The 18,515-nt window shown below is 33.7% G+C and overlaps 1 protein-coding gene and 1 long non-coding RNA gene across 11 annotated transcripts in view; both read left to right on the forward strand.

The window, feature by feature from the left end:
• Positions 1-18,515, forward strand: part of Pan3 (poly(A) specific ribonuclease subunit PAN3) — a 133,527-nt gene that overhangs the window by 72,080 nt on the left and 42,932 nt on the right. The window contains exon 2 of one of the 10 annotated variants that reach the window (XM_063232563.1): positions 14,716-14,833. The exons of the other annotated variants lie outside the window; for them this stretch is intronic. Within the exon in view, the coding sequence (XP_063088633.1) occupies positions 14,770-14,833 (64 nt within the window). The 5' untranslated portion in view covers positions 14,716-14,769. The remainder of the gene's footprint in view (positions 1-14,715; positions 14,834-18,515) is intronic. 10 annotated transcript variants of the gene reach the window in all.
• On the forward strand, positions 6,792-13,831 carry LOC134471964 (uncharacterized). Its single transcript, XR_010041751.1, has 2 exons — positions 6,792-9,876; positions 11,739-13,831. It is a non-coding gene; the product is annotated as an uncharacterized LOC134471964 (long non-coding RNA).

An 18,515-nucleotide genomic window follows, 5' to 3' on the forward strand; every position in this document is an offset into this window, starting at 1 on the left:
TTCTTTAATACTTCTTGTCTACTCTAGGTGTAATTGATTAATAATTTGCACTTATAAACTTTTACTTTTACTTTTGATTGTCCTCTGAACTGTTGCCTTTGAAAGATGTCAGTTTACTATTTTTTTTAAAAAAAGCAAACAAATTCTTAGGCACTATGTAAACTGTTATTTTCTTTATATGTGGAAAAAAATATAAATCTATATCTAAAAATATGTATTCTAATAAAAACATTTCAGCAAAATTGAACACCTAATTAACATTTTAGGTTTCCACAAATTATAAAAAACAGAGTTAATACCTGGCATAACGAGACTCTGAGTGAATTGCAATTTCTTTTTTAAAAAATGTTTTGATCACTTAAAAAATACAAACCATGTTATTTTCATAAATTTCAAAGTAAGTAAAATACTATAGAAAAACTTTGAATTTATTAATAGCTAATTTGATTCATAAGACATAAAAATTATATAATGTTTCTATTAAATTATGCACATAGTGATTTTATTTTCTCTTAATTTAAGAAATTCAGAATCTCAGAACTTAGTTTTTTTCTGTATATCCAATCTGAACAATAGCTACATTCCTAAATAGTTGTAAGAATAATTAAGGCATCATTCTGCAGTTGGGGTTCATTGTCTTTGAGAAACCCTACAATTATTGGACAATTTTTATTGGTAAATACACATTTTTTCTGGTCAGCATTTTTATTACCATATATGCTAAGCATGTGAAATAATAGTTTATACTTTTATCCTTTGTGCCACAATAATTTTATCATGGAAACTAATTACTGATCATTCCATTTCATTAGAATTTTTCCTAAGGTCTCTGATTTGTGGATAGACTTTGTAAATAAAGTCTTAGTCTACTCTGTTACTCTATTTTAGCTCCTTTTTACTTCCAAATTGGTGGTACCACAGTATATTTAAAAATAATAAGAGAGGCAGCAACAGATCCAACATAAATTTCTGGTTAGTGCTGTGATACATCGTCTGGTGGCTTCATACACAGCTTTGACTCAGTAGCTGAGCACCTCTTGCTCTGGTGAATTGTGTGACTGAGAAGGAAAAAAACAAATTATTGATGTGTTGTTTTGCTTTTTTACTTTTAAAATGTTACCACTAATGTAAAAATGAGAAAAAGAACCATAGTGACTTACACATTTTCAAATATTTGATTTTTCAAGATGAGAATAGTGCATGTTTTTGATCACTTGATATATTTTAATCATACATTATAGCAGATGTCCTGTGATTGACTTGGAAAGAAGAATAATTATGTACTAACTGTAGCATTAAGAATTTTTTTTTTTTTTTGTGGTATCGGAGATCGAACTCACAACCTTATACTTGCCAGGCAGGTGCTTATGCCACTGAGCTAAATCCCTGGCCCCAAGAATAATATTTTTTTTATGATTGATTATAGAGGTTTGTTATTTTTGCTGTACTGGAGATTGAACCCAGGCCTTTGTGCGTGCTAAACAGATGCTATACCACTGAGCCACATCCCTAGCCTATAGATTTTTGAGGGGGGAAAAAAAATAAAGAAAATATTTTTATTGTTAGGTTAGGTTTATTGAGGTACTGAATAATTATTCTGTTGTCCTGAGGGTGATGGTGCTCAGTTGATAGGTAAAATTGGTCAATATTGTCCCTTTAATTTTTATCTTGGGCAAAGGGAAGGACTAGGAGAGAAAGGAAGGGAAAGAAAAGGGAGAAATATTTGCCATTCTTGTTCAGGAACATTAAAACACTTTGCAAATGTAGACATTAAAAGTAGTTCTTTAGTATGGTAGTGTTGAAGGATTTGGGTAAGAAGATCTTCAATTGTAAAGTTTTGTGCTAAAAACAATAAAAATCTGTGATACATTATGTGTATGGCATTCATATTAGATAAGGAAATGGAGTTTTAATCTATCAAAATAGTATAGTAGTTGGTTTAGACAGTACTCACATGTTACTGATCTAGGGGGGACACTCTTGAGGTTTATAGTGCTAGTCTGAAGTGGCATTCCTCATAAATTGTGATCTATCCTTTTTTTAGTCATTTGCAATAGTTCATTAGCTAACCAAGGCAGCCCAGTGTAGATCCTGTTTGAATGAAAATGAAAATTCTGTGTTACGCTGACCTAAAATTTTTATTGTCTTCTATTACGAATATTAGTTATTTTTGTTCAAAGGAATATACCAAAATATTTTAGATGTGAAAGCCCTTTTTCTATAGACTCGTTTTGTATTTATGTGTGTTCATAAGATTTGTAAGAGTGAAAGAGGAGAGAATAAGGCAAACTGGGGAAAATATTAAAATTAATATCATAGGCAAAAAATAATGAACTTTTATACACGATAAGGACTGGAATACTATTGTGGATTAAATGAAGCCCATAGATATAGCTACTTAGCTGTATTATTACTCTGATACCCAGGTCAGGATTGTACCATTAGGCAGGTAAATTATTATAGAGTGAATATGTAATTTTGCATACTTAAGTTCATACTTACAGTTCTGGTACATGTCTTAGGCTCTGTACTAAGTCACCATAGGCACCAAAACCATATAAGCTGTCATTTAAATGTTTTGGGTTTATTAAGTGGTATAATTATTAAAAATATATGATCTTCATTATCACCATGTTTAACAGGATATGATACTGTTTGTTTTGTTTTGTTTTTTTCAGACAGGGTCTCACTGTGTAGTTCAGGCTGGCTTTGAACTCACTGTATCATCTGGGCTGGCTTTGAACTCTCAGTGATCCTTCTTTCTCACCTTCCTGAGTTCTGGGATTCCAGGCATGCACCACCACACCCAGAAAACACAATTCTAAGGATATTTTCCTTATAATTATTTTTGAAGAGTCTACCTTTAAATGGATTCTGTGGGATAATTCTACTCAAAACTTACTTTGATATTTTAATATGAACTGATTTCTCCAAGTTTTTTTGTACTATTTTTGTACTATTACTAGAGATAGTTTAGCATAAATATATTCTTACTGGGGCTGGGGATTTAGCTCAGCGGCATAAGCGCCTGCCTTGCAGTCGTGAGTTTGATCCCTGGTACCGATAAAAACGAAAAAAAAAGACCAAAAAAAAAAATATTCTTACATTTGCTTATGATATTAATCTGGATTCTAAGGTATATTATAAATTCCTCAAGAAGGGAACATGCCATTTCTCATCTCCACAAATCTAGGCGTGAGTGGTGCTTACTCATTTTTATATATATATATATATATATATATATATATATATAGATAGATAGATAGATATAGATATAGATATAGATATATAGCTTCATTTTTATCTTGGAAGATAATTTTTAAATTGGTGGATATTTAATAAGTACAGTGAATTTTAATAATTCAATAAACATCTTTGAAGAATGTTTAAAAACTGCAAATGTTCAAGTATGTGAATGAATAATAGCTAAATAGGAAGTAAAACAGTCCTGTTAGAAGTTAATGAGCATCAAATCTCGTGTCATTGTGTGTTTTATGGTACCAAAGCATTCTTAAAATCTGTTTTAAAGCATTTGTATTATTTTTAAATTACATTTCGTGTTTCCATTTTTTTTAACTACTTTGTTTTTCAGATGTATTCAGCAGAATCATTCAAACTTTGAAGGTTCTCTAGTTTGAGGAATATTTTCCACATTAAAAAATAAACTTGAAAAATTAATTATTTTTCCTCTAGTATCAGGAATCCCCAGGTTTTTGTGAAGAAGAGCTTTTCATTGCCCTGTACTGTTAAGCTCACCCTAGAAAGGGCTGCTTTGGGTTTGCTTGTCCGAGATTAGACCGTGACGTCCCAGAGAAGGCTGCTAGGTAGAGCGCTAGGACGGTAAGCAGACTGAGAAGCCTAGCTGGCTGTTCCTGTCCCAGTCAGGAATTTTAGGAAACTGAGGCGAGACGTTTGTGGTACAGAGGGGATGATATGGCTGCTGCAGCTGGCCTGGAGACCTGTCAGGTAAGGCTTCAGTAGCTCCCAGGGGCCAGATTCTGTTGTGGGAAATCCCTGGCTGACTTGTCCTGCTTGGCTTGAGAATTCCGCTTGTGGGCTCCCTGTTTAAATCACAGTCCCTGCTGTCCTCTCCCTAAGTAGGAGGCAGGGACTTAATGGGTGTGCCTAGGTTTTCCTTCCACGGGCTCAGTGACCTGCAGCTGCCGCACAGTCCAGTCTCCTGTGGCTTTTTTGACTGCTTCCATTTGATTCAAACTCAAAGGTTTTTAGAACACGGTATCAATTATTCGAAAGTCACTGGTTTTCTATGTATCACTTGGTTTTTGGGTTTTAGAGTCTTTATTTCTATAAGAAGAAGATAACATGATTTTTTTTTTCTCACTGTCAATCTGGCTAAAGATAACATGATTTTTAAAGTGTATCAAATTTAAAATTTCTTTGTGACATGTGGGTCTATTTGTGGATATAGGCTAGCACATGGACAAGAGTGAAGAGAGTGATAAGAGACAGAAGAAAGAGATTGTATATGATGTTTGTGTTAGACTTAAAAAAGGATTTTAAATGGCTTATGGGTGGACTTCCTTGATTTAGTTTGTATGAGCAGAAAATCCCAACATACTCATCTGTGTTTCATAAGTAGAGGTGAAGAGAGTCTGGGTGAATTGTTGTTGTGTTACAGTATTCTGAATGAACTGAAAGGCAGAGAAGAGCATGAAATTAAAACCTAAGAACATTGATGATTCTTAGTCTTTTTTTGTTTTTTGCTTTCCCACTTTCAGGCAAATAGGTAGTGAGCTCCGCAGACCATTTCTTCTCTGATCCTTTAACTCACTCCGGCATAGTGGATTGTAGTTACTCATTACAGAGAGTATTCAGTGAATAAGTTCACTGTTTGTGATACTTTACAGTCAGGAGCATATTAATTCTGTAGAAATGCAAACAGTCTTTTTGTTTCTTAACTTGTGTTTCTTATCCCTTGATTCTTAACTTAACGGTGAAAGCTATCCTTTTTGTCTTCCAGATTGTAGAGGGGGCTGGGTGGGAAGGGCTTAGTTGAAAGAAGAATTACTGATGTAGCCCTTTTTAAACCCTTTGTTGCTCACAAGAATACAAACCTAGTCACAAATGTTAGCGGAACCCCTAATGTAGTCTGAACATTTACGTAATGTCTAGTTCTGGGTTTCTAGCCATGAAGCTCTTCCTGATGTATCTTAAGTTTTTTATAATTTCATAAATGGTTTTCCATATTTTAGATGGATTATAAAAAGATTTTAGTGATGTTTTCCTAAAATTGTAACTAATAGTACTTTGAAGGGTAGGGGTAATGTACCTGTGAGAAAACATTACAGATCAATAGAATGTTAGTGTATTTTTGGTTACCAACTGCCTTCTAAGCTATGGATACTATGGGGCCATAATCTCACTGCCTGCTATTTGTGAAGTAGTGATAGGTTAAACTCTTGAAACAAAGATATCCCAAATATAATTGCTAAACATGACAAAAATTCACTTCTTGGTTTTGTAACAGCAGATAAGGTTGGTTAGCATGCTCTTCTCCATATCACCTGTTAGGGACACAGGTCCAGTGGCTGCTCAGCGTCTCTGCAATCAGCAGGAAGAGGGAAAGCATGGAGGAGCAGGAGTGAACCAAGCTGGATCTTGCCTGAAGTTTCTCCCATGAAGTTTCTTCAGACTCTGGACTTCATTGTTTTAAGGAGCTAGGCTATATTTCTCAGTCTTGTATAGATGCAGAATGGTGACAGTCGATCCCAGTAATCTCATGAATATACATTTTAAAGCATTATTTTGTTTATCTCTTTTGTATCTACTTTCTTTTTTGAAACCTATTCTCATTCTTCTGTATCTAATTTTAAAACCTTACCAAAGCAGCTACTGTAACTAATTCAGCTAGCAAAATACATCTTTAACAGTGTACTTGGATTCTTTTTGGATATCAGGAGTTTATAGTTTTAATTGTTGTAATGTTATGTCTTCCCCAGTATTCACACAGGATGATTGCCAAAATTCATAGTTCTGTCTTCAAAATACTTAAGTCTTTTTTATTGATTCATGCTCAGTAATACATGCCTTGATAATTGTATTTAATCAGAGTACAGTTGATACTTTTTAGGTAGAAGAATTTCTGGAGAAGTTTCTTTGAATGTTACATAAATGCTAAGATTCTTTATCCTTTTCATTGGCCTTCTGCTCCAGTATATTAGATTGTAATTCCTTGAAGGTAAGGTTTTTCTCTTGCCTCTCAATCTGATAAAATAGTACCTTGAGCAGCCATTTTCAGGGAAGCTTATTTGAACCCTTTTTGAGTTCTTCCTGACTTTTCACTAATGACTTTCTTGTGCTGCTAGTATTTTTACCTTTGGTGCAGTGTTTCTCCATCTTAGTCAACTAGAAGCTTGTGAAACCCAGCACTTGCTGGTCCCATTCCCCAGAGTTTCTAAGTCTCCATGAGCCAAAGGTGATACTGCTATTTGTTTCTGATTTTCCACTTTGCTCTGAAAGCCTGTCCTCTTTGTCTGAATCTAATGAGGGCTAAGAACACAAATACATTTTAAATACAATTTTTTCTTTTAAAATGAGAAAAAAACCTTTGAATCAGGACATTAATTGCAGCATTGTGAATAAGGTATATGGCCTTTAAGTTGTCTTTCATCTGAGACTAGTTTTGTAGTTTTGCTTCATTTCTGGTTTATGTCTATTCTGAATAACTGGTTATTGAATTCATTGTTACAGGGGTTACTGAAGCTCAATCAAGATCACAAATACAAATTGAATAAAACTGGGCAACAGGGATTTCTTCTACTTTGGTAATGTTAATGGACCAAAAATAATGTAAATTAATTATTATATCACGTTGTCAAATAAAACTTTCAGATTACCTGAAAAATCAATAGCATAAGAAGTGTGACTAAACCATCAAGTTTGGAGCTAATTATCACATATATTGTACTTATGTGTTACAGCTAATAAATATGTTTAAAATGTGTTACAAAAAAGAAAAATACCTTAAAAATTGACTACATTGTTTTTAATGTTAGGAAGTGTTTGCTGATTTAATCAAGTATTTTCTTGAAGTAAACTTTTAATTTTTGTTTTCAATTTGGTACAATCTTACTCATTAGAATCCAAAATAATATTTTTATTGTTTATATTAACCTTATATTACCTTTTGTGAATATTTATAATTAACCTTCATAATCAGACATTTGAGAATATGTTTTTTTTTTTTAATAAACAAAACAGCATAATTTATCACTATGAATGAGGGGCCCCATTTACTGTTAATCGCTCACTTTTGCTTGAACAGAGAAGTAGTTTTTTTGATCCCCAAAAGGTAATTTAGTAGTTAATCTTTCTCTTTACCCTATTTGCTTTGATTTTTTGTTTAAATAATGTCAGTGTTATGATTTGAAAGGTTGCCACCACTGAAGAGACCAGGAAAGATCGCATCATTTCAGGACATTTCACCAAGTTTGGAGGCAGATAGGTCACTTTGCTGTTTCTTCAAGTATGATAGCCAGCTAAGTAAGTTACCTTTCTACAAGCTGATGGGTAACATTCCAAAGTCAAGACTGAAACCCTAACAGGACTGACTTTAAATACTTTTTTTATATGAGTTGTATTTTAGTGATTGTTTTTAATTAATGACATCTCGTTTGGGAGAGTCATGGGTGAGATTAGGTTAAGGATCTCTGTGCCAGGCCATGCAGAGGAGAACAGTTGTGCAGCCTGTGGTCCCCATCAAATGTTACTGCAGAGTGTGTGCTAGACTTCGAATCACGAAGGCTACATGCATTTTGTGAGGAAGCTTTTGAGTGCTGCATCATTTTCTTAACACAGAGTTTCTCATACCCAGATAGTCCACTTGCCTTCTGTCAGAAATAGGTGTTCAGTCAAAATGAAGTTCCTGAAATTCTCTAATAGCTGGGATTTCTGATGTGTGCCACTACCTGGCTTGGTAGTATGTTTTGATCTTTTCTGTAAAAGAGATTTTTGTGTTTGCTCAAGTGTATTACTTCCTAGTATTTTATAAATTACGATGTTCATATTCTTGGAATTGTAACTTCTTGTCTTTGGAGGAAAAATACGAATTTTTTAATATTGTAGATCAGTTTTGTATTTTGAATATTTTATCTATTCCTTGAATATTAGAGTTCCTTCACCATGTCATAAAATCAGAGTAAAGTTGAAATAGACTTTCTTAGTTTCACTGGCAAACATCAGGTTGGAAGTCTTTTTTAGAAATCTACCTTAATCTCTTAAATGTGAGAGTTCTGAGTTTTCTCTATTTTTATAAAAAGAGTATAGTTCCAATGTAAAAACATTATTGCATGAAAAATAATTTGTTTCAATGGAAATTTTTGGTTTCTCACATTAAATAAATTGACGCAGCAAAATACCAGTACATCTTCCAACTTTTTAAATATTGGAGACTGGCATGATGGCATATACCTGTAATTCCAGCACTTGGGAGGCTGAGGCAGGAGGATTGCAGTAAGTTCAAAGCCAGCCTGGGCTACAAAGTGAGTTCAAGGCCAACCTGAACTGCATAGTGAAAACCTGCCTCAAAACAAAACAAACAACAAATTAAATATCAGAGATATTTAAGAAAATTTTATTAAGATTTCTATTTCTCATTCATGACTCCTTAAAAAATTTTTATTAAGCGGTTTTTGTGTCTCATACATGACTCCTACAGTTTTAACTACGTACCTGTAATTACAGGAAGTTGCATTATCCATGCATGAATTGCTTGGAGGAGCTTTTAAATAGCTGCCTACACTTAATTTTATCATAATATATGTAAAATCAGTAGGGAACATGACACCCGCTCCCCCCCAAAAATCTATTTGAAGCATAATTATGTAAACCTTTTGTTTTGCTACTTGAGTTTTGTGGTGTGGATAAGGCCTATCACTGTTAACGCAAAGGGCTCTATCATTGAGTCACACCCCAGACCAGTTATAGTAAGACAAGTTTTGTTGCTTAAGTTTACTTACATTCATGAAATACTTCTGATTCTATTTACCTTATGACTTGGATCATTAATATTAGAAACGGCTAATAATTAAGTTTTTATAAAAATAATGTTGGCTTACCCAGGCATAGTGGTACACCCTCTATAATCCCAACTACTAGGGAGGTTGAAGCAGGAAGATTGCAATGCTGCAAGTTTGAGTCTAGCTTCTCAAAATTAAAAAAAAAAAAGAGGGGAGTGATGGATATAACATAGTACTCTCAGTTTCAGTCCCCAGTAATTTTAATGGTAATGAGTTTGCACATCTGCCTTTCCCAGGTTGTATTTAAGTATGTGCATTCTTAACTGGTTCCCACCCTAAATTTACCAGTCCAATTTCTTACCTACATCCTTTCTTTTTCTCTCCATCCAGCTCTACACATCTATTTTAGTAAGTCTTTTTTGGGAATTTTGATGTCCAATTCTAGTTAAAAACCAGTGTTGCAAGGAGGTGTGACAATGGAGAATCATTAGTCTTTCTGCAGTGACAGGGAATAGGGCTCTCTGCCACTCCAGATACTTCTGCTCTGCATGCTTATACTTACAAGAAAACATTGATGTATTGTCTTAAAAGTTTTCATTTTTGGGGAACTTGAATATGATTGTTTTGGAGCTCTTGTTATGTGCACATGAATATATGATTTCTTTATGTGACAAGATTCCAAATTAGTGAAGTCATTTACTCAGTTCTAGTTCCCTCTTCATCCAATTACATGAAAATCTCATAGTTGACTTAGAAGATGTCCTGTTTTCCCCATGGTGCCTTAGTTTAGACTTCATTAATTTTTCCTCTACATTGTATTTGCTGAGTTAAGGTTCTACGTTGTTTGAGGTTTCATGAAGTTGTGTGAACCAATCATCATTCTCTGAAAAATGCTTAAGTAAGAAACTTAACATTTATTTGTTTTTTTCCCTTTACTTTCCCTGTCTAGTCTGTCAATCTGGCCTTTCTGTTATATTGCTAAAGCATTTACTTCTGTTTTTACTGTGTCATCTTAGACCAAGCCGTCAGCTTCTTTTGTATACTATTCATGTGGCTGAGCTATTCTACTCCTCCAGTTCCTTTTCCATCTAATTACAAAAGTAGTCTTAAATCTCATCTTGGTTTTCTAGTCGCTATTAGAATAAAACCGAAGCCCCTTGCTGTCATACTCTGTATTTCACCCTGACCTCTCTAACCTTACCACTCACTCTTTCCTGGGAACTTAGTTATGGCCTCCCTGGAATGTGCAGGTTCTCGACGCATGTTCTTTGTGTGTGGGTTCCACTTGTTTTTCTCATGCAGTGACTGGTTCTGATTCTGTTTCTCTTTCTCTTACCTCTCTTGTCTCTGTCTCTGTCTCTTCCCCCACCTCCCTCCCTCTGCTTTTTGAGGCAGAGCCTTTCTGTGTAGCTTGTCAAACAAGACCCTCTTCGAAGCCTCAGCCTCCCGTATGCTGGGATGGCAGATGTGTGCCACCATGCTGACTTGCTTTCTGTTCTAGTTCTCAGCTAGACTGTCACAAAAGAAAGCCTTAGACCAATGTAAAGGAAATTTCCCATTATTTTTTATTGTGTTAACCTGTTTATTTCTGTTTTAAAACTTACTGCAATATGAAGTTTTATTTAAATTGAAAGTCCTATTTACGTCCATTGGTATATAACCTCCCTTGTGACAGGATCCATGTTGAGATGCTTAGAAAATATTTTTTTAAAAAATATAATAATAGAAAAAATTGGCAGTAGTTTCCCTTATCTGAAGTTTGCCTTTCTCTAGTTTATGTATAGTCAGCTGCAGTCTGAAAATATTAAATGGAAAATTCTAGGAGTATTCCTAGATTTTAAGTTGAACTCTGTCTGAATGGTATGAAATCTCCCTCCACCCTGCACTCTTCTAAAGGACATGAATCACCCCTTTGTCCCCGCATTTTACTCTTTTGCATTACCTGCTTGTTCGAAGCCATCATGATAATCAAATCGACAGCCTGCGCATTGTAGTGTTTCAGTAATTCTTAATTTACTTAATGATGGCCCCAAAGTACAAGGTTCATGAGCCTGGGAACTAAGATAATGCTAAAGAAAAGGTGTAAAATACTTTTTAAAGTAAAAAGGTTACCGTTTTCAACTTAATGCATATTAATCATATGCAGAGGCTGCTAAAATCTATCATTTAAAAAGATCTTCTATTTTGAAATTGCACAGAGAAAAGCAATTCATGCTGCTTTTGCTGTTGTACCTAAAACTGCAAAAGTTTGAAGCATAGTTGCATGTTAAGTGCTTAGTTCAGATAGAAAAGGCATTAAGTTATAGGTTTCTGTAGGCCTTGGAATATGGCCCTGGAGAATATCCCATACTTTTAAATAATACCATATTTCTTTTCTGAATAAATAAGCTTAGTTCCTTCAATTTTACTTTATGTCAGATCCATTGTATTACAGAATATATATCCTGTTTTTCAAGACTATGTGTTTGAACATGGTTAGGCTTTTCCGCATCTCTGTGTCTGTGCTTGGGCCTTGCTCTGCATGGGAAACTCCTCTTTCTTGACTGCTTACCTAGTTTTCATGGATTGAGGTCAAATGTCTTTTTCTTCAGCATTTTTCTACTTTGTTAGTGTTTGTTAACATCCTTCAGTCCCATGCTTTTATAGTGTTTTAAATATATACTACTGTTTTAGATTTTGTTTATAAGTTATTTTATTCATATTTGTCACTAAATTTAATTGCTTCTGGAAGTATTTTTATCATTGTATTCCTTATTATAGTCATGCATGGAGACCCACAGGAAATATTAAAATTGAAAAATCTTAAACCTTTTAATGGACTTTATGGTAGAATGTGGACTGTGTGAAATCAAGCCCAGATAATCCTTTTTTCAAGAACCTGACTCAGTACTAGACTTCATGAAGTCTTTCCAGGACGCCTTCATATGTAGGTAAAGATCAGAATCACTTAGGGTGCTTTGGAAATACACATTTCCCTGTCGCCTTAAAGACTTACTGGATTAGAAACATCAGATTTTAAATGTTGGCCTTTATCTGTATTTAAAAAAAAAAACCACAAGAGATTCTGATACATACCCCCTTACTTCTAGAGCAGAAAATGTTCAAGATTGATAAGATTTCTTCAGATGTTTTAAATACATAGTTGAGAGCACATCGAGTTTGTTAGTTATTTTCTGTTGGTTTTAACTGTGTAGTAGAATAGAGCAGTATTCTCACTCAGTGAACTTTAAAAATGTAATTTACTTTTAAAAAGTAATTTAATCTGAGTTAGGTAAAGAAAATCACAGTTAGGCCTGGTCTGAGCCATGGACTGGACACAGGTTTTTTCTGCTGCAATAGGCATTAATCTGTAAATGTTGGTTGTGGAGAGGTCCTCAGTTTGCTTGGAGGAGATGCGGCAAGGCAATTCATAAGCTGGTACTGTTTTGTTTATTTTTTATAGCAAAGAATATTTTGGTACCAATGCATGTAACAGTCCTACAAGAAAATGGTGATGATTAAGTATGATAGTTTGAACTGCTTTATTTAGTTCGTATGGACAGTTTTGTTTCATTGTGCTCTAAGTCACTGCTGGGACTTAGACAAAATTCATAGAAAATGGAGCATAGAGTTTTCATGTATTTCTTAATTCATGTTTCTTAGTTTTATTTCACATAATTCTTAGTTTTGTTTGCCATTAGCCTTCTGGTGTTTGACACACGCATTGTATTTGGGTTTTTCACAATGAGGAGAGAAGAGACTAGTGGGAGGAAAAACTGGAAAGATGGATTTGAACATCCTTATAAAGCAAAAATAGGCAATGGAGCGTTTAGACTTAATTATTACTTCTACCTCTGGAGAACCTGTGAGCAGGAGCACCAAAGCTTAATTAGATCTTGGAACTGTGGTTTGCAACCTTTTTTTTTTTTTTTTTAAATAGCAGAATTCACAAAGTCTAGATATAGTCCCCACATCTAATCATATAATACAGACAAACTGGCATTTATAAGTACAAGTCTGTTACGTTAGCTCAAGAAGGTATTCAGTGAAAATACGGAGGCTAAATGTTAGGTATTTTGTTCAGTACAATAGCTTGAAATTGGTAGGTGAAAGATAAAAATTAGTCTTATATTTCTTAGTCTCTTGTTCTATATTTTGTTAATCATAATGAAAATCATGTTTCACATTGATAAGTTGTGCATTTATTCAGTTCTGAGTACTTGTGCATGTAAATAAAGATTATTGCAGATTCACTTTCTTCCAAAAAAAATCATTAATATGTGCAGTGGTTACTGAAGTTTTTTGAGGGCTGAATGAAAATAACACAGATTAAGTATGTTGGCATTAACAAAAAAATGCATACTGGTTTGTGTTTGGTGATTTAGTAAATACAGAAAAATAGTTATTATCAAATCAAGCATTTGGCGTAATCCTGAAGCATTTCTAGAGCACTAATTAATGTTTTTAAACTACTGGCAAAGAAGGCTTCTCTGTAGGATGGAATTTACCGGTACACAATTTAAGGAAACTGGGTAGAGATTTTTCATTTGAACCACAAAACACAGAAAATTCCATGACTATTTGCCATTATCCCAAAGATAGTACATAATAGGTGCTATTCCTTTCATAAAGTAGGTGTCTTAGTTCATCAGTGCTTACTTCTGGAACCCAAGCTGAGAAACCTAGGAAAATGAGGCATCTTTATAAAGGAACTATTAATTATGAAAATGTCAGATGCCTATAATCAAACAAGTACAGTTTTCAAGATAGTGGATGTTATTGCTATATTGTTCTCCACAACGCTGAGCTCCAAGGCAATTTTATGACTGAAAATGGAGAATTTTTCATAATGCTGCCTAAAAATAAGAAGGAAATTTCTGATTGGATTGTATTTTCACACTTGATTAATTAACAGCATTGATAATTTTTTAATGAAAAGTTGCATTGGTCATCTTAGGATTCCTGGACTGTTTTGAATAATGTATGAAAACGTTTTAGTGAAAGGACAAAATGACATTCAGTTTTTTGAAATTACCTTGAGTGCTTTGGTTCCCCTAGTCTTACTTTTTTTCCCACCTCCCATATCATTGTAGACAAGACCCCACTGTCTTGTGAAATGAAATCTTTCCATTGCTGTGGTGTCTCTTGAAGCTCAAAGGCAGTGCCTGTTCTTTTATTCCCCCAAAGACATGTGAAGGAAAGCAGGTCATTGTTTGAGAGCTGCAACAATACAGTGTCATTCTTTTTCTCTTTCAAATTTGAGTATTTTCTCTTAACTATTGAACGAGAACCTTGCACTTAAAAAATTATGTAACATTTCACTAGCTTATTTTGTATGACATAAAACACAGCTCCTATAGACATGTCCACTGCTTCTGAGTGGAGACATTTAATTTCCCCTACCCCAGCACACACTAAAAAGCAGCTTTTCAAAGATAAAATAAAGCAAAAACCAGCTTTGGCTTTAAACTTGCCATTTATATTCCCTGTATATGTCTTCCTCAGTGAGGAATGATGGATTGTATGATGGCTTTTCTTGTAAAATTAGTTGGCTATTTAACATTCTTGCTGTAACAGACTGAAAGCTTTAAGAACGCCTGTGGCATATAAATAAATGCCTTTGGTTTATTGGCTACTTCTGTAGTTGAAAGGAAGTTGAATTGTTTTTTTGGACCCAATAAGTTTGTCCTTTCCACTTGGGTGTTGAAAGAGCTTATGAGCAGTAGCTGTTCTGATTTTTGTTGGTTGTTTTCTCTAGGGAACAAGCTACCCTCTGAGTCAGCACTGGACTTGAAGATAAATCCTACAATTCATGAAACTGACTGATTCGACTAAAGGATGGATAGTTTGGGCAGCGTTGGACAGCTCTATGAGGGGTCTGTTTGTTTAACTGAAGGGATTGTTGAGTTCAGCAACTTTTAATTCCCCTAAGCATAAGGGGTTGCTGTTGTGAAAACAGGGTTTGTGAAGGAATCAGTTGGCAATTGACATCAGTATTCCTGTTTACTCTGTTTTCATTTTATCACCAAGTGTCTTGGGACAGTTCTTCAATGTATAGAAATTTTATTGCTATTTGTGACCAGCAAGAATTTGTATGCTCTAAAAAGTCAGCATAGGATTTTTGAATCTAAGTTACTTTTTTTCACATAAATTTCTCTCAGTTGAATCTTCTGGCCCTTGAATTATTTCTTCTTTGCAAAGGTTGTACATGTTTATGACTTGAAACTTTTAGGATTAAATGAGACTTAATTTGATTTATAAACATTTTATTACGTCAGTGAATAATTTATATTTCTGTTGTGGATAATATACTTTTTCAAGTAATGTCAAATATTACCCAAATAACAATAATTTTTAAAACTCATTTTACATCAGTCTTTGAGGAATTGAGATTAATATTTAATTAAATGGATTTTAAAATCTGAAACATGAGAAACTTAAAATGCTACAGAAAGAAAATACCTTCATACTTTTTTTAGGCCAAAATTCATTATTTGGAAATACTTTGTATTTTTTAAAAAAATCTTTTTGAAGACTTTTAAAAAACAGATTTTGGGATAAATATATTAATTTTATTTCAGTTATTTGATAATATGTTCTAAAATGTATAAAAGTAACAGAAATCCACCTCACCAGTATTTATATAGCTTCTTCTACTTTTTTTTTTTTAGCCTAGAGTACAAACAGTTGTCTAACATTCACTTTGAAAATTTGAACCTTAGACAGTATACACTTCAACTTAGGTTTCATTAGTTGTATGATTATTGATCTTACTGAGCATAATCATCTTGAGCAAGAATATTCTTTAATTACTTAGAATTGTTTGCAAAGCTGAATTTGAATGAACAGTGAAATTACTGTGGGAAGTGAAATAGAGGCTGGTATTATTTTAGTTTTTACCGACTGGTTTTGTTGACATTTTTGGATTGTGGTTTGTTTTATTTTATGCAGTTGGTTCTGGGCTTCAGTCCACAGTTAGGATAACACACATGCCTGATGATGCTTGTCCCAGTCATACCTTTATTCGTGTCCACTTTTAAAATTTCTCACTTGATTTGTGTGCTTGAATGAGATGGCAAGATACACCCAATTTAAAATTTAATAAAATGTCAACATTTAAAAAAGAATCTCGATGGCAAGATCTTACAGTATTATTGCCGTTAGTCTCACTGGGCACAAAAGTGACCAAAGCTGTAATTAAGATTGGTTGTGTTTCTAGATTTTAAAGTGCTGTTTTTCAATAAAATATATCCCATCAATTTAATATCCTTTTTGTGGAGAAAAACTTTGATTTAAGTTTTAATAAGGGAAAAATCTGAACATTTATTCATATTACTAGAATTGTTGAAAAACACTAAATTCTGTCCAACTCTTTCAATTCAAAAGTCCTTGGGGTCATTCTTTGTCTATCCTAGTTATAAAGCTTCATAGTAATGTATTTCTTGCCAGAGTACCTAAATCTTTAGTCTGACAGTATACTTTTAAGCTTATTACCAGAAATTCATAGGTAAATGTTTTGAGCTCATCTAACTTTGATAGTTTAGGATACGTTAGAAATTTAGCGATTCTGTATTTTACCATCTTTTTCCCTTTACATTGTAACTTTGCCTCGTGAGTACATCATTTTATATAACCACTAGAATTTAAGATTAGGTTAAATTCAACATCATGAGGATTCTCTACAAAACTGTATTAGCACTTATAGGACCTGGATTAAGTCTCATTTCTCTCAATGCTGATTATCAAGTTTTCAATTTGCAAAAAAGAAGGAAAAGGCCTGGACTACTTTTGGCTTAAAATTGCATATTTTAAAGCATTCTTGGTTGATAAATCCATAAATTTGATTCTTATTTATAATTCCTTTATAAGTCCATGATAAAAGATACATAGAGTGACTCTATGAGGTGATTATTATGAATGGAGAAAATTGATTAACAGTTTCTGAATTTAGGATTTTTAGATTTATATATTCTAAGTCAATAATAATAGCCTTAATTTTTTCAACAAAATACTGAAGATTACTTGAGTAATCCACCATTCTCAGCTAAAGTTACTAAGTTTTCAAACAACTTTTCTATTGTCCTAACTGGATCAAATAATTGTATTGTGGAAAAAGTTCAGTTGCACATCATGAATCATCATTTATTTTGTATTTCTCCCCCCAACCATTTCTACCACTTTAATAAGTTGCATTGATTGGCAGTGTTTTCTCTAGCATTTAACCTGTCAGTTCTTAGAAATCAGCTTTATCTATTAAAAACATTAATCACAGTGTTATTTTCCATCTTTTTTAAACTTTTTCTCTTTTGATCTAATGCTAGGGATCAAACTTGGGGCCTTTGCTCATGTTAGTCATTGGGCCACCTTTTAAAAGCTAGTGTTACCTTGTAAAAAGCAACATACATGCTTTTGTTCTATGTATGCATATACCTTAATTGTAAGTATCTTTCTACATAGTGTTAGAGTTATTTCTTTAGGGTACTTTGCAAAACTAATTTCTGTGACAACACCTAAAGTATTTTTTAAGCTATTGGAATCAAGAGCACCTGGTTTTATAATGCACACCAAATCATGACTGATTGTTTCAGGATTGCTCTAAAAGTACAAAAATTATTAACTAAGAATAGAAGCAAACACGAGGTTGTGAGTTTGATCCCCAGTACCAAAAACAAAACTAAGAATAGAGGTCTTTTCACATACTTTGAATGTTTAAATAAGTAAATTTGTGAATAACCTCTATAATTTTAGTATGCCAGAATTTAAAATGTGACCTTCCCACACTGTCTTTTGTAGTTACTATTAATAGCATATTTTATTTGTGTTAATAGTCAAAAATATTAGAAATATAGTTAATGAAACAGTTTCAGATCCTTCCTATATGAATTACGTTTTATTTATCTTGGTGCATTTCTCAGCCATAGAATATATATCACTAACATGTAATTTTTCTAAATTGGATAAAAGTGGTGGAATCAATATAACTTCATTGCCATAATTTAAGGTAGTGTTACTTTCCCTTTTTTCTTCTTAAGGCATGCAGTCAGAGAAGAAAAAAACATTTGCCCTTCTTTGTCTCTATAGCAATATTTACTTTGGTGCAGAATTTACAAGAAATAGGGACTGTACTGGAGACAGTTAAAGGTTATCTGTGCAGAAATGACCAAAGTCTGCTTTAGTTGACCAAAGACTGCTATTCTTAAAAGTGTATGCTTGTAAAGTAGGCCCTTGCTGGTGTCTGAGCATCCACAGTGTTCCCTATGATTCAGGCGATTCACTTTGCCTAAATGATTTACACAAATAGTGCATTACATGCTGCACACTTGCTTTCCTTCTAGAAGTTTGAAATGCTCAAGTGTGCTAGGCAGGTGCTGCCTACATGACCTGTCTAAAATAAAAACCTTGAGCTCAGGGCTACTAATGTGATTCTCCAAACAGATTGCTAGGTGGCAGGGTATCCTCTGTGTGACTTTCTGGAGAGGACAGAACGTTAGGAAGCTCTCTGTGAATTCCTATAGATTTCTCTTGAGACTTGACTATATGTGCTTACTTTATAAATCG

This window comes from Cavia porcellus, unplaced genomic scaffold (genome assembly GCF_034190915.1).
Source record: "Cavia porcellus strain 051 isolate PalLab524CR breed Dunkin Hartley unplaced genomic scaffold, mCavPor4.1 scaffold_21, whole genome shotgun sequence".
NCBI lineage: Eukaryota > Metazoa > Chordata > Mammalia > Rodentia > Caviidae > Cavia > Cavia porcellus.